Source organism: Epinephelus fuscoguttatus, linkage group LG17, assembly GCF_011397635.1.
Source record: "Epinephelus fuscoguttatus linkage group LG17, E.fuscoguttatus.final_Chr_v1".
NCBI lineage: Eukaryota > Metazoa > Chordata > Actinopteri > Perciformes > Serranidae > Epinephelus > Epinephelus fuscoguttatus.
In genome coordinates this window covers 39,841,999-39,862,515 of record NC_064768.1, presented here as the reverse complement: position 1 = coordinate 39,862,515, position 20,517 = coordinate 39,841,999, and the positions used below count along the sequence as shown (strand labels likewise).

Here is a 20,517-nt window from a genome sequence, read left to right as displayed (position 1 = left end):
AATTAAATGAAAACTGAGTGAAACACTTACACACTTGTACAAAACACTTTCAGATCTGAGGGATTCTCTCGACAAAAAAAGGCCATTATTTTGAACACGTAGACGAGGGATTCAAAAAAGTCGTATTAGATATTAAAAACAAGAGAACATAGCCCTTTTTTGATGTTCAGAATAAAAGTTAAGTAAGATTTAATGCTCAGCAGTAAATTGCAGTGTATATATAAATGTACTTCTGCAGTATTTCCAATGCTCTGCGCCCAGGAGACGAGTCCTGTCTCAAACAGCTGAAGGTGAGAACAAGTACAACCTTATATCTCTTAACCCCTCTCAGCACCAGACTGACCTCTTATCTGACTGCCACTCTACTTCCTTCATGACGCCAACACCTTCTCCTTTGAAGTCAAGACTTTTTTAGAAGCAAACACTCTTGCATATTTTCTAACACGTGAAACTTGGACAGAAAAAAAAGAAAAAAAATTGAGTTAAAACATAAAAAATATATTTGCAGCCAACCACAATGAGATCCTGTCGGACAGCGAGTGGAAGAAAGAAAACTTTACCGAAATAAGAAGTCAGATGTCATTATTTATCATCCTAAATCTTACTTATTTATGAGGCAGAAACAGAATGAAATTCTCGGTTGAATTCATGCTGAATTATTTAATCTGAAATGGTTAATTCCATACAAAGCCCAGGAAGATCCCTCCTCTGTTCTGATAAATACTTTATCACTGTGCCTAAATCGAAAACAGGAGGAGGAGGAGGAGGAGGAAGATGGGGGTGAAGAAAAAAAACAACTTCTCACTGTTTCTTGTTGGGCTTTGTTTTAGAAAGTGTTGGTTGAAATGTCTTCGGTGCTAAATTTGCAAAGTTTTCTTTAATAATTGAAGTTGATGGAAATGTATTTTTTATAAAACATTTAGGCCTAATGATGCCGGCCTTATTTCAGTGATGTTTCTTATTATGGGCTGTATGAAAAAATCACCGAAGTGGATAAAGATGTGACACTTACTTAAAATTACTTAAGAGGTTTTATGAAGCATTTTGCGCGTGGTGGATTTTCTTGCAGTCCCAGGTTGACAAAGTCAAAAGCCGCCTAATGAAAAGGGACGCATCGCTGATTGCAGCTATATCTGGAGCCGAGGTGGAAGTGGCATCGATTTAACAATTTAGCAGCACCCTCCTCTGTGTGTTTCCATTAGTCACGGCTGAATACCACCCACTTCCCCCCTTTCACTCCCTCAAAACACACACACATGCACACAAACACTCACTCACACACACACACACACACACACACACACACACACACTCACACATATGCAAAGCTGCCGAGGTATATTCCACTATTCCCGGACAGGGTTTACATCATCTGAACTGATACCACGGCTGGTTCCAGCACAGTGGACGGTTGATGTAAGGGCACACTCAGAGAACTTTGCCATGCTACGGAATACACCTTTTATTTTTGTGACTCAGTGCATGTGCAGGCGATAGTGCAAGTGTACAATACTGTATATTTTCCATGTGAGAGAACCGTACAACCTGACCGCAGGAACGTGTGTGTGTGACACTGGTTTATTTGAAGATATCTGACCATTAATGGAGCCCATAAGAGTCTGTAAGTTAGAGTGTGTCAAAATGCCAAAATAGGATCATACATTGATAACTGACCGTTCGCTAAACCCATACCTTCAACAGCAATCGTCCAATTGTAGTGTAGCAGCCGAAACGGGGAACACAAGTCTGTCAAACTTTGGATTTCTCTGCATGTTTATGGGACCATATGTTAGGGGTGAGAAAAAATCAATACAGTATAGTATTGTGATATTTTTGTGCGGCAATGTCGTATCGCCACACAGTGCCAAGACAAGACAAATGAAATATAACCAATTGCTTTTTCAGTTCACCAGATACATTTTGCTGCAAAGAAATGGCTAAAAACTTTGTCTTATTAAATAAAACAGATTTTGACAAAGTTTTCCTTTGGGGACATAATTTACATTTGAAAAAAGGAAATAAATCGCAAAATATTTTATCTTAATAACATCGTATCATGTCTTAAAATTATTATGATAATATCGTATTATGGATCCTCTGGTGATTCTGACCCCTAACATATGGGAGTGATAACCTGCATTGAAAGATTTGGGGTGTCTTTCTCCAAACTTTTGCAAAACCAAAAACACAAGTAAAAGTTAGAAAAGACTAGACGAAACAATGTTTGTCCTCTTTAACGTTAGCTGCAGTCATCAGAATTCTCGGCTAACTAGCTTCCTACCTGCAGAAACCAAGCATTGCTTCAAAAGCTTAGGGATGCATCATCTGATTACAACATCAATGTCGCATTACACGAGGAGCACACCCTCTGTTGCATTTTCTCATTGTGCAAAAGTCAGGGATGGATGCTAATTAGAGTTTAAGCTAACGTTAGTAGCTCTTTAATGGGTTTGTGTAGGTCTACACTCCAGTAACCTGAGCCAGCGTTACCTGGGATAGCATTACATTACATTACATGTCTCTGATGCATTGGTTAGTCATCAGTATCAAGTGCTTATTTAAGACCTTGAAAAGTCAGCCAGACACATGGAGCTAACATTAGCTTAATTAGCAAGCTAGCTGAAACAAATGAAACCTGCCACCAGCACTTTACATTTCAGACGGCAAAATCAGATCAAATCAAATCTGGTTCTTGGCTAGAAATGAGAAATCTGGTTTGTGTCCTCTGTCTGGACGGCCCGTTCTCATTCCCAACTTGTCAAATACCTCCGCTCTGTCAGTGATTGCACATCAGACGCAGATGCAGAAAGGCATCTTTTGTGTCGCTATGATACGCCACCAGGCAGCATCAGTTTGTAACGACGCAGGAAGGCAATAGTTTGTAACGCCGCCGGCAACAACGCAATATGAAGAGCTTGAAAGTCCCTATGGGATGGGTGGAAGGTGAGATGGGTCCAACAAACCCTGGACTTTCACCCGGGAGCCGGCTGTTTGCTTCCCGTATAAATGTTCACCTAAACCATGATGTTTTTTTTCCAAACCTATCCACGTACTTTTGTTGCACAAGGAGAAAAAAAAGTAAAACAAGGGGTTTAACCTACGCTGTAAATAGGGTTGCAACAGTATGAGATTTTCACTGTATTATAATTTTCTGGTTTCAGAAAATGTCACGTCACGCAGTGTCACGGTGTGACAGAATTTATGTTATTATCAGTCAGAATGATCCTTTAAGGAATAAAACTTAAGGGTTATTTTTGGTCGAACAAACGTTTAATTACTGTAATTGAACCTTGAAACCATTTTGTTAATGTTAGTTTGTGTAAAAAGTCTCCTCTTTGAAAATAACTAAAATATCAACGTCCAGTTGCTTTTACGATAAGCCTCAACTTCTATATCCCGGTATACTTTAAAACGCTGCAACCCTAGTTGTAAAATGTATTTTAAAAATACTGTTTGCATCTAATAAGCAGAAACTGTACATTTCCTGTGAAAATGTAAGTGTACTTTGAAAAGTCACAATGCATGCCGTCCCTGAATGTCCAAAACTGTCACAGGAGGGCACGCAGCGCATCATATTTTGACACGAAAGTCAACTGATAGAGCAGCAATATTTTACAAGTTGGGATGAGAATATTTTGGTTGGTGGGACCCATTGTTTCAACAATTACTAAAAAATTTTAATGGCACTGTTATTATTGTAAATCCATATATGTGAGAACAAAAAGTTTGACAGACGTAACAGTAACTGAGGGGAATGGCGTTTTGTGAACGGTCAATTGGTCAAGTCACAACAACAAAATATAGACTTTCTGTTTCAAGTCCATCAGTCTTTGAAATATTCCGTTGACGGTGCGTCGGGTGGACTACAAAGACGACGTCGACCTAACAAGTTCAAAGGACTGTCCGGGTGTTCTGCTGTCTATCACGCCATCATTTAAGCCTTTCCACGCCTCAGCTGGTTTGGGCTGTTGGAAAGGAGGACCATGGAAAACTCCGTCCACCCATTCTCTGAGTGTGGCGACCGGTGACTCCTGTTCCCTGTCTGCCTTGGTTAGTGCCATATTTGATGGATACCCAGGAGAGGAGGACCCAGCTGATGACAGCATGCAGGGAGGGTACTCTGGCTGCAAGCTGCCGTCCAGAGACACAGCAGTGTGAGCGATGGACCAGATTTTGGGCTTGGTGTGTGTACTTCGAGGGTCTGGGTTGGAATAGAAGGGGCTGTTTTGCTGTTGGACCGGCGTGAGTTTGGGGCAGTCTGGAGACAATCTCTCTTTCCCGTGCAGTGCGTCTGGGTTGTGTGTGAGATGCCCACGTGGGCGGTCTGTGTTTGAGTTTGCGTCACTGTCCTCAGGTAGAAACTGTGGCTTGGGTTCACAGTCAGAACCGTCTGACTCCAGCAGGTCGAAGTCCTCAAGGTCACTCTGCAGGTCTGCACACTGTTGATCTGCAATAATGAATCACACAGATAACACCAAGTCCACGCAGGCTATTTAAACTTTGAGCAAATCTGGAAACAAGAGAAATGTGCTGACAGACTGATTCAGGCCACACTTACCAGGAAGGTCTTTCTCATTTTTAAGCGGCTTCTCAGCTTCGTCGCTGTCATCGTCACAGCCCCGGTCGTCAGAGCTTTTACAAGCCCGCGGTGACCACGTCACCTTGTTCTCCTTCTTCAGCCTCCTGCGTGCATTGGCAAACCATGTAGACACCTGAGGGAGGGAATGGAGGTCAGATAGGAACAAAAAATCATACACAGGAATGAAGAGAAGACAAAGAAAGGAAAGAGCAGAAGTAAAAGTGAAATAAGTGAAGCAAAATAAAAAATACAAATAATTTAATACAAAATGGACTGAGGGAAAACAAGTCAAACCTCATAGTGCCCTTAAATCTGTAATATTTTACTAAACCTACCTGTGTAAGAGTCATCCTGGTGATGATGGCGAGCATTATCTTCTCTCCCTTTGTGGGGTACGGGTTCTTCTGGTGCTCCTGCAGCCAAGCCTTCAGGGTGCTGGTGGTCTCTCGGGTGGCATTTTTACGACGGGAAGCTCCGTCAGAGCAGGAATACCTGAGACAAACAGTGACAATCAAAATCATACTCAGCAACACTGTGCTGAAAATAACTGGAAGACATTTGTTATAAAGAATGGCTGAGCATTATTGACTTTAAATCATATATTAATGAAGTCTTAGCAGAGAGCTCACACCATAAAGTACCAAAAACCCCTCATATAACCTTGCACCACTTCCAGATACTAAGTCCCAGTATGGATATAATAGTTAGAGTGTAATACTTGCAGTGATGCCAACACATAAAAGAATATGAGGTCACTGCAAATGAACCACAGACACTAGGAATATTTTTCATCAGGGAGTCAGCAGTCCAAAGTGAAGTGAAGATATTACAGTTTAATTTAAGAGCAATAAAAGCTATAATATGCTGCTTTCACTTACCCATATCTGTCATATGGATATTGTCCAAATGTATATTCATAGGGATAGTAGGCAGGAGTCTGAGATGTCCCCACAGAGGCAGCTCCGTCTTTGGGATCAAGTGGCCCCTGGAAATATCGGTGTATTAAAGATTTCAGCTTATTTTCACACACATGCTTTCTGAAATTAAAGAAGGGCTTTACCCTGAAATTACCCTCTTTACTTTTATTATTTTAATCTCATATAAGTACAATATTCACATATAATTGTAGAGAATGCGCCAAAAAAAATGAGAGTCATTTTTACAACCCTTCACGTGTCTGCCAAAAAGAGCGACTGTGCGCAGTTACGCATTTTAAAATAAAGGCAAAAAAATGGCAATAATAATGAACTTTAAGTGAAAGACAGAACTCACTCTGGAGTAGAGAGCGGTGGCGTCGCTGGTGCAGGTGTTATAGTATCCTTGGCTCTTTGGGTAAGTCCCGCTGTAGACTCCGATGCCGGTGCCAGAGGTGAGCTGGTGGGCCGGGGAGCGCAGCACCGGGTGTGACGGAGGCGTTCCCGGCTCCAGACAGCCGGCCAGAGAGCTGGAGGTCATCAGAAACTTTGGCAGGAGAAAAATGTAAAATTAAATTGATTTGTCCCGTGACATTATCCGTGAGGAAGTTACTGAAATGTGTTTTCACTCAACCGGAAACCAGTGAAAAGGCGTATTAAGTAGTTTGGACTGCAAAAAAAAGTCTGCAGTCAAAGTCAAGTTCTTCAAGTCATGATTTATTTTGTGTTCCTTTAATCGCTATGATTTATTATATCAGTGAAAAACGTTGCGTATTATGGCTTTAATTATTTCTAGAAAGGAAAGTAGAGATGCGCAGATAAATGCCGCCGTGCCACTGATCATTGTGGATATTTTGACAGCTACAAACTGTCATCTTCAATAAGATTAAAAATAAAAAACACGTTAAAATACTGACAGTACCTGCGGAGTGGTGGAGTAGGAGTATCCCAGCTGAGAGTAAGCCATGACTCAAATAAGATCAGAAGCAGGAGCGCAGACATCCAACAGCATCCGTGCCGAGCGTGGACTTCAGCCTGTGACTTTAGTTTACAGCTAGTTTGCCGGTCAACTTTTTTAAAATGTGGATATCATCTACCGCGCAGACATTTACGCACCACTTTCATTTTACGCACCGCGATTAACAGTCTCTAAAAGTAACTTCTTGGCTTCCTCTCTGCTTCATCCACCAGGCTGCTGCAGCTCCTACAGCTTCCCTGCTACTTTACAATCCAAGGCGAGTGTGTGTGCGTGTGTGTGTGTGTGATCAAACCATGCATCTCCCTGTGATGCGCTCTTTGGTTTTAAGGCGCGTCTCTCTGACGTCAGCCCGGACTCTGTGTGTGTGTGTGTGTGTGTGTGTGTGTGTGTGTGTGTGTGTGTGTGTAGCCCTGCGTTCATATCAAGATGAAGAAACTCACCTAATTAATTCCCTCCCAGTTTTCCTTCAGCTCTGATCCAGGAGAACAGCTCCACGCAAGCGCACATGCAACCTCACCAACAGTCCCCAGGCGTAATGAGAACGTGATCAATTCTCCTTTCCAAATAAACACACACACACACACAGCTGCGTGCATGCACTCATACACACACACTCCTACACACTCGGTGCTATGGCCAGAGGGGGGATCAGGAACGTGATGCCTTGACACCACATTGACACGAGATGATTGATGACTACAACCTGATATTAGCATAATCGTTTTGCCCTGTAGTTTAGATAACTTGTCACCACGGAGAAATCTCCCTGTCATCCACATATTCATGAGTGGGGAAATTTCAGGTCTCCTCCAAGCAAATTAATCAAAGAATAAACACTCGGAGCATTCCCTTGAGTAAGCACCTTTACCAACTGAATGGCTTGTCATGTTTTTAATAACAAAGTCTTAAGCCGTCCTGGTGAAGTGGAAACATTTCTCTCATTTCTCCTCACCTTAAGATCTGGATTCATTTTTTATAGGAAGGGGAGGATGAAGAGTAGGGCAAGTGTAAAAGGGACGGGGAGTGATGATAGAGGAATTTATGGTGTTAAAAATAATTGGATATTTCAGTGCAAAAGTGACAGAGGTAAAAAATTATAGGGTTAGAAGGAGAGCAGGAGCTAGGGGTGGCCTGAAGATGATTAGGGAGAGGAGGTCAGAGATGGGAGGGGCTTTGTAACTTCATCCAATCCCACATTATTTATACTTTTTTTAATTACAAACAACGGTTAAATTGATTAAACAGCTGCACTGCAAAGACGACTTTTCTGGAAGCTGTCTGGTAGAAACCTTTCCAAAGTCTCAGTGGGTCATGCTACACAAGCATCATGCTATTGATTTGACCAATAGTCAGACATCTGGTCTCATATGGAGCTGTAGCATCACCTGATTTAGTTCAGATAAATTTACACACAGGTGCAGAGTCTTGCAGCGGGTCAGGTACCCACGGGGAACACGCAAAAAAGCCATGGAACAGGCATGAGTAAAAATGAACTACATGCAACTGGGTTCTCCGTTCTTGAATTCCAAATCCACCTCGTTCTCGGGCTGCAGAGTTTCATGGCTGGAGTCCTCCATGTCGGTGACCAGCGGGTGAGAACAAAAATCTATTTTCTATTTTTCATACTACAGCAAAGTAAAAAGCTGTGCAAATGACCCCGTGGTCACATTGGTCACCGACGTGAAGGACTCCAGCCATGAAACTGTGCAGCCCGAGGATGAGGTGGCAGCCTACATGGAGTTGGGATCCTTTGGAGGTTTGATGGTGGTGGAAGGAGCATGCTAACATGTTTCCTAACCTGGCAGTGATTGAATGTTTTCACCATCCAGTCAAAGAGACGTCCAATTCAAGAACGGAGAACCAGCTTCATGTGAGGGACTGGAGCCTGGGGGGGTTTGATCAGGGTCGCAGGACTTTTATTACGGGTGTGGCTTTGACTTAGACATAATGACAGGTAACAGGTTGGTTCTGGTACTGAGCTTAACAGGTATGGATGCAGGTTTTCAAAAATGGACCCGTGCAGGACTCTGCTCAGGTGTGATTTGCCAGTGTGGCTTCTTACACCTGGGTGTTCTAGCAATGCTGTAATGTTACCCTTTGTCCACTATCACTTTTGGCCATGCTGAGTCAAACAATAGTGTGCCAATTTGTCTTTGTCTTTCCACACCGCACCAGAGATGGACCTTCTCCAGAGCAGGGCCCAAAGCATACCCGCCTGTATCCAAGTGGGTAGCAAGGATGTCTCGACAACCATAGCCAACTCCCGTTCCCCCTGAACAACACATTCTCACTCCGACCTCGCCACGTATCGACATTTCATCATGGACTTTCCACATCAAGATATGACGTGCAAGGTACCCTGGGTGTGTTGGTTGTTGACGTTCTGTTGTGTTTGACTAGCCAATCTGGTCTCGCTCCGAAGTCGCTGAATACCAGCGCTTGGTCAGTGACTTCATGTCTTGACGTGGAAAGTCACTGACCAAACATTGATATTTGACAGTCGGAGTGAGAATGTGTTGGATTGGCAGTATTATTTTTTTGTAGTCCAGAGAAGATGTTAATAATGTTGGGGACAGTCTCTATTTGTAATAAAATTAAATATCAGAATAAGCCAACCCTCATCACTTCTGTACACTTCCGTTTATTGGAGGAAACAGAGAGGGGAATCAAAATGGGAAATCCGTGAAAGGTTTTAGAGAGAAAGAAGAACTAAGAGACAAAAAGAGAGTCGGGTAAAAAAAACTTTACATGCAAGAAACATAAAGAAATGAATGTGGAGAGGAGGGGAGGCCCACTGAGGCAAACCTGGGGAGCAGAAGGAACAGTTAATAGTCAGGGGATCTGAGATGGAGCAAGGGGATGTGGAGGGGTAAAAGGACAAAATATTCCCAGTGCACCAAGAGTAAGGCTGGAACAACAGAGCTGCATCACCAGAAAGCATCTCGGCCCCACCGGGGAGAAGGCATCTGTGTACCGGCGCTTGATTGACATTCCATTTGTCCCGTGAAAGGTGCTCATATACTGAACATGGACTAACTGTCTCTCCCTCATCTGTGCTCAAAGCTGGGAAATGAAGTTATCTCCCCACGCCGGCGCCGCACGTCTTCACACAAAACACGTGTCACTCACAGAGAATGGCAATTTGTTTAGCCACTGACAACGAACATGACTGTGTTTAATCTTGGTTTCATATAGTTCATGGGGAAAATAACTTGTGAGGTAAAGATGAACGAGCGGAGGAGAGGTTCAACTCCCCAGCTTTTGTTACCCTCCACCCTGGTAGAAAGATTGAATATAAAGTGTGCACTGTACACGGAGGGGCAAAGATTATGTTATTTCTCTCTTTTTGAATATTCAATTCACTAGTTACATATTAATATATGGTGTGTTTATAAATTTATGGCATTCCTCCAGTATATATTTCTTAAGGCTCTGCGTTCGTTAGACCGTGATTATATCCTTCTGATCTCGCTCCCCTAACATCAATCATTCATTCAAGATGCTCCTCTAGAAAAAAAAAAAGAGAAAGGAAACACATTCCTATTCTCTCCTTCCTGCATCCAGCTGCAGCTATTATGCAGTAGGTGGGGCGTGGGGGTTAATGATAGAAGCATGTTAATGTGCGAGGAGGAGGAGGGCGAGGCGGCGCACAAAGTGTTTGGATGAGGGGGCCAAACAACTCCAATCACAAGTTCTTTCAATCACAGTGCGCCGCATTTGAATATTTTCTCCCTTAAAGTCTGAAATCTATGCAACTTTAATCACTGTTTAACATGTAGATGCTTTTTGAGCCTTCGTCTTGGTTTAAGCTATTTTACCTTGAAACAATATCTCAGTGGGCGGTGCTGAAGGGCCCACAGTGGAGCGAGAACGCTTCAACAACCTGAGAGAAAACACAACTTTCTTAAACCTTGTTTGGTCAGAGTGGAGAGAAAATAGTTCCCTGTATATTCTCCTGCTTAAAAATAGAATTAAAGGACAAATTTAAATTTGGGGAAGGACGCTTATTCGCTCTCTTTCACTCTCCAACCCGTTCTCATTCCCATCTTGTCAAATACCACAGTTTTGTCAGTGATTCTGGCGTCAGACATCAATTCAAAAAGGTCGTGCAGCCTGGTATCATACTGCTCTGAAAGGTGTGTAAGGCTGCTTTCACACCTGCCCTGTTTGGTTCAGTTCAATCAAACTCAAGTTCATTTGCCCCCTCAGTGCGGTTTGTTTGTGCAGGTGTGAACACAGCAAAACAACCGGACCAAGACCTTCTTGAAGAGGTGGTCTCAGTCCGGTTCCAAAGGAACTCTGGTGCGGTTGGTTTGTGGTGAGAAGGTGTTGCGACCTGGATGTGAAGCAACTGCAGTCACATGACACATTGTTTGGGTTAAACATGAGCATGTTACAGTCCTGGAGGATTATTAATGTGCACCTCCTCCTGTACTGCCTTAATATGCACATTCAGCACATCCAATGCATCAAAACATTGTTTTCTAGTTGGAGCCGCGTTTGCCTCGTTTTCAAACTGTATGCTTTGACTAAAATGAACAATGACAGCAATATAGTCCACGATGAGCAGCGCTAAAATCAACCTGCGTAGTTGTCCCTCCATTGTGACATTAGAAAGTGTCACATTTATCTTGCAAGTGTACTCTTCTTCAACGTTTGCTTTACTTCCTGGATTTTTCCCACATGGAAATTCTGACCAATCAAGAGCAGCTTTCTCACACAAGGCATTTGATCTGGTCCTCTTGTAAATGCTGCCGTGAGAACACCAACCAACTCTAGGCAATTATACAACTTTGGAACAACATGAGTCCCTGATTCAGACCAGAGGAGACCACTCTAGGGCTGACAGCAGCCTTAGTTTCTAACGGCACAAGATGGTGTCAGTTTGAAACACTGCTGATGATAGCATAATATAGGGACTGGAAAGTCCCTTTCAGGTGTGCAGGAGAGGTGGTGGATGGGTCAAACAAACCTTGGACTTTTATCCGGGAGGTTGCTGTTTGGTTCCTGAGTAAACGTTTAGCCAAACCATGATGTTTTTTTTCTAAACCTAACCACATGCTTCTGTTGCACAAGGAAGAATACGTAAATAAGAGATGTTTTTGTCACGTTTCAGTTCAGAGGACCCAAATGCAGACCAACAAGCAGGCAACTCAAAGTCCACATGAAAGCAGAACAAAAACCAAACTGAAAACCAACTGGGAAAAACATGATGAACAGGGATGAGAACAGGATGAGCATAGAGAAACTGACAAAGGGAAACACACAGGTATATATACACAGAAAGCTAATCAGAAGAACGAGACACAGCTGGAGGAGGAGGACATGGGCAAAGGAAGGAAATGGGGATTGGCTAACAACAAGGGTGGAGCAGACAAGACTAATACAGAACAGGTGTGAAGGGAAAACTCTGGGAACAGGGAGGGACTAACGAGACAGGTGTGACAGAAAACACACAAAGACAGGAAGTAAAACCAGACACGACACATGAGGAGAGAACCTACAAAATAAAACAGGAAGCAAATTAAATATGAATAAAAACATGAAACATGGGAAACAAGCAGAAAACTCAGAAACAAAGTTCATAGGATAACAGAATACAAACAAACCAGGATCATGACAGTTTTATTGACATTGTAAGTCAACCCATCCTCACTGTGACCGCTGATGGCTACTTCCAGCAGGATAACGCACCATGTCACAAAGCTCACATCATCTCAAACATGACAATGAGTTCACTGTACTCCAATGGCCTCCACAGTCACCAGATCTCAGTCCAATAGAGCACCTTTGGGATGTGCTGGAACGGGAGATTCTCATCATGGATCAACTGTGTGATGTCATCATGTCAATATGGACCAACATCTCTGAGGAATGTTTCCAGCACCTTGTTGAATCTGTGACACCAAGAATTAAAAAGGGGGTCCAACCTGGTACCAGCAAGGTGTACCTAATAAAGTGGCCAGTGTGTTACATTTGGACACAGCCAGGCTGTTTCCCGCTGTTTCCAGTCTTTGTGCTAAGCTAAGCTAATCAGCTGCTGGCTGTAGTCTTCTCAACTAACTTTTGATAAGAAAGCCAATTAAAGTATTTTCCAAAATGTTAAACTATTTATCTGCGGACTGGATAAAGTTGTTTGGGTACTATGGGATCCTCTTTTTGAAATGCTGTTAAAACCATTATCTTAAGGTTCTGAAGTAAAGCGAAACAAAATGGTGAGAAAGCTGTTTCCATGAAAGACTTCCTGTCCTCAGAGTGATCTACCATCAGACACATGAACATGGAGGTAACACCAGGTAACTTTCCACCTTTTTTCAGCCTCTGCTGAGATAAAGAAGAGACATTCAGAGAGAAGGAGGAGGACAGAGGAAGACAGGCAATAAATGGATCATGAGGAAAGAAAATAGCCCTTTCTTTCCACCATGAGACACAGCCCTACAGCGGCTGCCTCTTGTTAAGCACAATAGCACCAACCAAGTACAAGCGCAAACCAGGCAGGATCTGATCCACAAACAAGGCTGCCAACACCAAGTGCCTGTCTGACCAGCGAGCAGCAGCCATGCTATCCGCCGCATCCTGTGCTCCTGTCTAATACGAGCCTCATGGAAGATCTGGAGCTGCTGAACTCTGAGTGGGATACTATAAATGCCCTGGTCTTCCTCATCAATGATGTAGGATACGGGAACAGAGACAAGCTAACCCTCTTAGCCGCTGCGCAGTGCGTGTGTGTCAGTGTGTGTGTGAAAGGAAGTGGACGGAGACAGACAGAGGCAGAGAGGGAGACAGGTTTAGGCTACAGGCAGCTCTTAAGAGTGTGCACAGTTTGCGTTGAGCCCTGGGAGGCCAGCCGTATTCCTCCCTATCACTTCCACTTCATTACTCCGGGAGCGGACATACATTATTCAGCTGTTCAAGCCACAGTCCACAGGGACCGATAGAGCCTTTAACAAACACTTTTAACCTGCTTTAACTCTCCCACTGATCCTTTGTCTGGTACTCTTTCTCTTTATTTGGTTTTAATTTCTCTTGATCTGCCGACAATTTAATTTATATCCTCTCTCTGCTCCCAGAACTTGTTTACTTACCAGTGCCTTTTCAGTTTCTTTATCATGTCTGCTAGCTTTCACTTTTCCTCTTAAGATTTATTCTTGCACTTATCATGCACTGTTCATACGAATACCTCAACACGTTCTCATCCCAAGTCGTCACATATCGCAGCTTTGTCGGTGGACTTGCATGTCTACATATTACATGCTAGGTATCCTCTACATTCTGGGACACCGCAACCAACCACAGGACATCAACAAAAACACATGATAAGGTTTAGAAAAAACACACAGTGGTTTGGCTCTACATTCATACAGGAAGTGAACACCGGGCTCCTGAGTGAAAGTCCGGGGTTTGTTGTACCCATCCCAAGCTAATATGTTAGCTATCAGACAAAAAACATTCTACAATTTCAAACACGTTTTCACTCCGACCTCGTCACATGTCCACGTTTGGTCATGGACTTCCCACGTCCACATATGACGTCCAAGGTACCCTGGGTGTGTTGGTTGTTGACGATCTGGGACGCCGTGTCAACTTCAGCCTGTTACATGCATTGTCTGTTTTCAACATACACTTCTGTTTTCACAGGAAATGTACAGTTTGCATACAGTCTCTTTCAAAATAAAACGTGGTTAGGTTTAGGGAAAAAGAACAGGGTTTGGCTTTAGAATCTTATGGGACACGAATACCGCTCTCTCGGGTGAAAGTACTCGGACTTTCACTGCCTTAACTTTCATTCTTGTCCCCCTGATGCTGCTGAGCACCATTAAACTATAATGGCAGCCGGCCACGTATCATGCCAACGTTAAAGAATGTTTTTTTTACATCACTGCCCAAACGCCAGATTTCGAAGATTTCAGAGTGAGACTGGGTTGACAATTTCTACAATCAGGCTTCCACCTCACTATCTGCATCGCCATTTTCCCGTCTCCAAAATGTTCGTACACATGGATCAAAGTTTCTATCATAAAGTCTGTTTTTATAGAGCACAACTTTTTGCGTTGGAAGTGGAGTACACCTCGTTCAGGCCGCGTTTTGTGCGTATGCAATGTTTATAAATGAGACCCCTGGTGTCTGATGCTTTTTCTTTTTTGAATGCAATGCAACAAAAACAAAAACATTATGATGTATTGCTGTAGGTTAAACTGTGAGATTAGACTTTGTTGATCCGAGGGAGGAAATTCACAAAATGGCAATGTAAATGTGCCCCTCCTGCAACATCAGTGATGACAATCCAATAATTATAATCCAATTCTTTCCATTTTTCTGCACAGTGAGGACTTTTACTGAAGTGAGAGTCAAAATTTGGGACTTTTACTTGTAAAAGAGTATTTCTACACTGCGAGTACTTTTACTTAAATGAAATAGTATTTCTTCCACCACTGTCTGACACATGCCGCCAGTCACCAAGTCATACTTACATATTTGTACTCTGAGTTATTGCCTTCTTTGAAAAGACAAAAGATAACCAAGAATTATTTTCATTTCTTCATGTAAGAACTTCAATAAACAGAAAGGAAAGCACAAAGTGAGGACCACGTCTAATCTCAGATCTTTACACCAGAGGCCACTTTAGATTGTTGGATTGGGGAATACCATGAAGAGAGTGAAACGTTTCACATGACCACCTCAGCACCACTGCTTAGACCTCAGCTGCCATCCTCTGGTGGTTCAGGGAACTACAACCTCTCTGTCGTGGTGATTGAGTCTGTGTGAGGCTGCAGTGGGCTCAACTTGCATTTGTCATCGACTGGGGTGAAAAGGTCGCCCACAGTTTTGTGACTAACCAATGACGGTACAGCAGGTCTGCTTGTCTCTGGGTGTGGTCGTCATGTTCCATCTCTGACTGGACCTCCCGGCACTCTTGGCCACCAGCAGCCTAACGTCCCACCCTGTTGATTTTGCACCCTGTGTCTCTGTGTTTGTTGCTACATCTTAATCAGCATGTGATTTTTCTTTGTCACATTCCTGCAGCATTTGCATCAGGACAGACGAGCTGGATGAAATACTATAACGTTCTTTATAGATTATAGGATGATTTTCTCCTTGTAGCACAAAGAACATGGTCTAAAAACGCACAGAGGATCCTCAGCATTGTATCACTCTTCATTCTCCAGTGATTATGTGTCTGTCACTCTCCCAGTAAACGCCGCTGAGCGTCTGATCTCCTGATTCCACATCTAGAGATCCCTTCCGAGCCTTTCATTGTGTGCCATGACTGATCACATATCATCACACGCCATTTCACAGAGTATTAATCCACAGCAAATGCTCAAAAACTCATGCTCTGCGGCTGACAGAGAGTTGCATGTGATAGCAGTCGATTAAGTGCTTCTTTCTGGAGCGCTGACATTCCCCGGAGAGGAGCGGGGCAATAATTTCCTCAGATTGCCCCTGTGGGAACGAAGCTGCTGGTTTTCTATGTCCACTCCAATCACATCACTAATGGAGAGGCGGGTAAGCATCTGTGACAGTGGGAAACTAGATCTCTGCTCCCCCAGTGAGTGAGTGTGTGTGTGTGTGTCCCTTGCAGATAAACAGTTGGCAGGTTTCCCCTTTCCCTGTTCACGTGCATGAACACACACACACACATCTGAGGGAGGGATGCAAGCTGGACAGGGTTAATATACTCCATTAAGCTCTATTACCCTAAACGACTCGGGCAGATGAATGAGGACTCACATTACTCTGCAACTGTGTGTGTAGAGTGATAGTGTGTGTGTGTGTGTGTGTGTGTGTGTGTGTGTGTGTGTGTGTGTGCAGCTCATGTGTAATTACACTGTGAAGATATGTGACCCGTGAGTCATCTATCACCATCAGCAGAGAGAAAGGCAGCGCTGGGTTACTGTACACTGACAGAGCCTTAATCTTATCTTGTAATATGTGTCACTTGTTATCTCTTAATCCCAAAAGTGTCCCTTTAATACAACAAGTGAAAAAAAAAACAGTTTTGTGAGAAATTAAAATTTGTTTCCATTAAAATCTGAAAGAATTTCCATTTTATTTTCATCACTTCAGCGCAGCATCCTGCTTTAATTTGTGTTTGTTAAAGACACCAACACTAATTTCTAAAAATAATTATTTATACAAATCAGTTTGTGTTTGAAATATTTTTCTGCACTGGCAGATTTGTTTTACTTGTTAAAACACAAGACAAAGATTCTCTGTGACAGCCACGCTAACATTCTCACTCCCAGCTTGTCAAATACCGACACAGTGGCCTGTACTGTAAACCCCAATTAGCTCACTCAACTTAATTTTTTCTGGACACAGCTTACACTCAGAACTTTTAGTTTACTTCAATACAGTAACACAAAAGTTTTGAGTACACCAGGACAGGACAGGACTTTCATATCAGCTTTATACAACTGTCATTGTTTAATGTCATATGAACATAAAAACATTGAGCACACATTTTACAACCATTCTTTTTAAATGATTAAACTCTAAAAATATATTCTGGTGAACAAAGGTTTCTCAAATGCAAGAATGAGGCAAAGAGATGAACTCTGATCCAGGAAGTGCTCTATATTTCACCTCAGCACAACTTTATGTCACACACTGATATCCTCACAGGCAGGAGGTCTCTAGCTTAGTGTACGACTTAACTCCTGGTGCAGCATGTCTTTTACCACATTAAGTGTAACCTGTTAGAACCATTGTCAAATACATAAACATGAATCACTGCCTAATGGGTAACGTGAGTGATTTAGAACACATTTAAACACAGTTTTCTTCGGCTTCAGGCTTTAAACACATCGTCTCGCAGCACACTGGGAAACTCTGCTCATTAAGTGTTGTTTATTGGCCATAAATTAATCAGGCTTAACATTAAAATTTTGTGTCATGCATGGATCGGGGTTTACAGTGTACACGTCGAACAATGATGCCCTGGCTGCACCTCCAGCATCAGTTAGGGCTGCTTCACTATGGAAAAACATCATAATCACGATTATTTTGGTCAAAATTGAAATCACAATTATGCAGCGCACATGATGACTTATATTGTTTACATGACAGCATGTCATTTCTGTCTCCACGTGGTCACGTGTTTACAGTTCTCCTCTGCTCTCTGAATATGCACGGTGGAGTTCGGCTCTGATGCACACACACACATAGACACAGACCAACCTCTCTCGCTCTCCCTCAGCCATTTTCCGCACGCTGTTTTTGAAATCTTCTGTGATCGCCTGCCCTTCGCATTATTCGTAGTAAATAAATAGCATCTCCAGACGTCCGTGACCAAAAATTATTTACGCTCGATATAATTAATTTTGAAATCGTTTGACCTCAAAATCGTAATCCCGATCACCAGACGAGTATTTGCACAGCCTTAGCATCAGTTGGACTTTCAGGGACATTTGAGAATTTACGCTTGTGACATGCAATGTGTCTTTTCAAAATAAACTTCAGCCAAACGTAACCATGTGCATTTGTTGTTGAACGGAAAAAAACATCAATACAGACGTAGTGCTTTTATTTTGAAAGAGACTGTATGCAAACTGTACATTTCCTGTGAAAACAGAAGTGTATTTTGAAAACAGACAATGCATGTAACAGGCTGAAGTTGACACGGTGTCCCAGAACGTCAACAACCAACACACCCAGGGTGCCTTGGACGTCATATGTGGCGATAAAATTTGCATAAAAATGGGGGATTTTTTTTTTTCCGTTGGAGTCGAACTGATTTGTATATTAACATGAACTGGCTACAGCAGTACCAGTAGCTGTGTTGTCTGTATTGCCAGTTGCAGAAGTCACACAGGTGTTCTGTTGAAGTCTGTTGCCTCGTCGTATAATGTTAAATAATGTTTCCCACCTGTTAAAATGCAGAACAGCCCCCTTTTGTGGTTATGTGAAGGAAAAGGTTTCATTCAGATGTCGGTACGGGGAAACACCTATTGACGGAGAAACCATCTTAGGCACAACACCGGCATGTCGGGTGCTGTATAACACGGTATGTTAGCCTAACAGATACGTTTGGTTTACTGTTCACCAAAGGCCTGAGCACATTCAGTTAACACACTCTTTCAGCGTCAGCATACACAACACTGGCCCCAGGCTAAACAAGACACTGAGCTTTAATTGTTGGATGCTTCTTTGTTTTGTTTTCCAGACCCAGTAAAACACTGTGAAACTTCAGCTTTTCACCAAGTTTGTGTTAATATGGGTCAGTCAGTATCTACACACTTCAGCAGGCTGCATAATGGATCAAGTTACAAAGCAACAGCCAGCTGGAAGTGATAAAAGAAATACAGAGCGGGTGAACAAGACCCCACAGTGGACGTCCTGTTTGACATAAAGTAACTGGCTAACCTACTTATCAAATACAACTATAAACAAACTGATTTTAAATTACGGTATTTTATTAACTGGTCCAGTGTTGAGTGAGAATGCTGCAGCCGGCAGCAACGAAACAAGCTGCAGTGTAATCCCTGTGGGCATTTCAGCACCATTAATTGAAGTCCATTAACATTGCTTGTTTCTGTCAATGACAGGCTCAGATTGTGCCAATGTTATTGAAGAGATCTCTACAGAAGTCGACCTCCTTGTTGATGAGGGACATCCTTTTTTTAAAACCAGAAACAGCCCCACAATCACTATTGTCAAACACACCAGACTCCATTCAAATAAACACTAATTTTATTATCATAAAACACACTTCATTCAGAGTCAACAGGAGCAAAAGTAAACTCACAAAAGCCGTCTTAGTTCGTCTCTCCACCGTTCCAACAATCACCAACTCAGGTTTGGTAGGAATAAAAACATAATTCACCCAGTTAGATGTGAAAACATGCTGCCTCTATACACGCTAAAATTACTGTTTGTTTAAATGGAGTCTGGTGTTTTTGGTGGTGTGGGCTGTTTCTGGTTGAACAAAAAGGATCTAACTCTTTAACAAAAGGTTAACCTGCGTAGAAATCCTTTGCACAAGTTGTCAGACACTTAGACCAACAGTCTGAGCCTGACAGTGACACTTTTAGTGGAGGTAAATTGACGATGCTCAGTTGCCCACTGGGATTACATTGCAGCCATTTTGCTGCTGCTGGCTGCAGCGCTCTGACTCAATACCCGACCAATGTAAGAAACTGTTGTTCCTTTGAGTCACTTAGACACAAATGCATGAGGAAATAGAGTCCAGGCTGGAAAATGCCGAAGTTACCTTTTAACTTGTTGGTCATTTCTGGTATATTAATAGTTTAACTTAAAACATGTGAGCACTTACAATCAATATCTGTGTAAAAAGGTTGTTTACTGCTTGTGTAAAAAATATAAATGTCTGTATCAAGACTGTAGTCACATTGTTAAGCTCTGTAAAGCCGAGGGAACAGCAGGTTCAGGAGATCATGCTCTGTAGGTTCATCACTTTAACTGACCTCTTTCATCTAAATATAAATTAGAGCTGCTTTAAAGTTACTGACACTATTTTCAGCTCATGAGAGAAGAGGTCTTATAAGAATGCGTTACTTTAGGGGATTACTGATAAAGGACAGTAATTGATAGAGACATATTTCCTGCAGTTGAAATGCCACACTGGTGATTTTGGTCCCTAAAAGTCAAGCTGAGATCTGACTGTCTTCCTCAGGTGCAAACACTGGCTGCATGAACCTACACTGTGACCATGATGAGCACATTCCCAACAACATTTCGCAAATATTTCAAGGCACAAATTTCAGAGATGGCCGAGATCATATATGAATGAATTTAGTGCAGCTCCTCCGCCCCACTCTAACACACCAGCGTGTCTCAATGGACGCTGGACAAAGACGCAGTGAGTCCTCAGCCCCCTCAGGACTCTCACAGCAGTACACTAAGCTAAGTTGCTGCGCTATAACAAACCAGTGGATAAACATTGTTTCAAAATGGCTGAAAGGAGCCAGCGATGCGAACACTCAGCCACGAACCCTCCCTCCGTCCTAATCTGCTTCTTCCCTCAGATTATTGCCCTGAATGGGCAGGCAACAAGAGAAAAGACTTCTCACTCCCACCCTTTC

The 20,517-nt window shown here is 42.7% G+C and overlaps 1 protein-coding gene across 1 annotated transcript; it reads right to left on the bottom strand.

The window, feature by feature from the left end:
* Positions 1-1,437: 1,437 nt before the first annotated feature.
* On the bottom strand, positions 1,438-6,462 carry irx4b (iroquois homeobox 4b). Its single transcript, XM_049602092.1, has 6 exons — positions 6,416-6,462; positions 5,852-6,040; positions 5,458-5,564; positions 4,915-5,071; positions 4,559-4,712; positions 1,438-4,447 (listed from the first exon to the last, which is right to left on the bottom strand). The coding sequence occupies exons 1-6, from the start codon at positions 6,458-6,460 to the stop codon at positions 3,864-3,866; spliced, it is 1,236 nt and encodes a 411-aa protein (XP_049458049.1). The 5' UTR covers positions 6,461-6,462; the 3' UTR covers positions 1,438-3,863.
* Between the last annotated feature and the right edge of the window lie 14,055 nt (positions 6,463-20,517).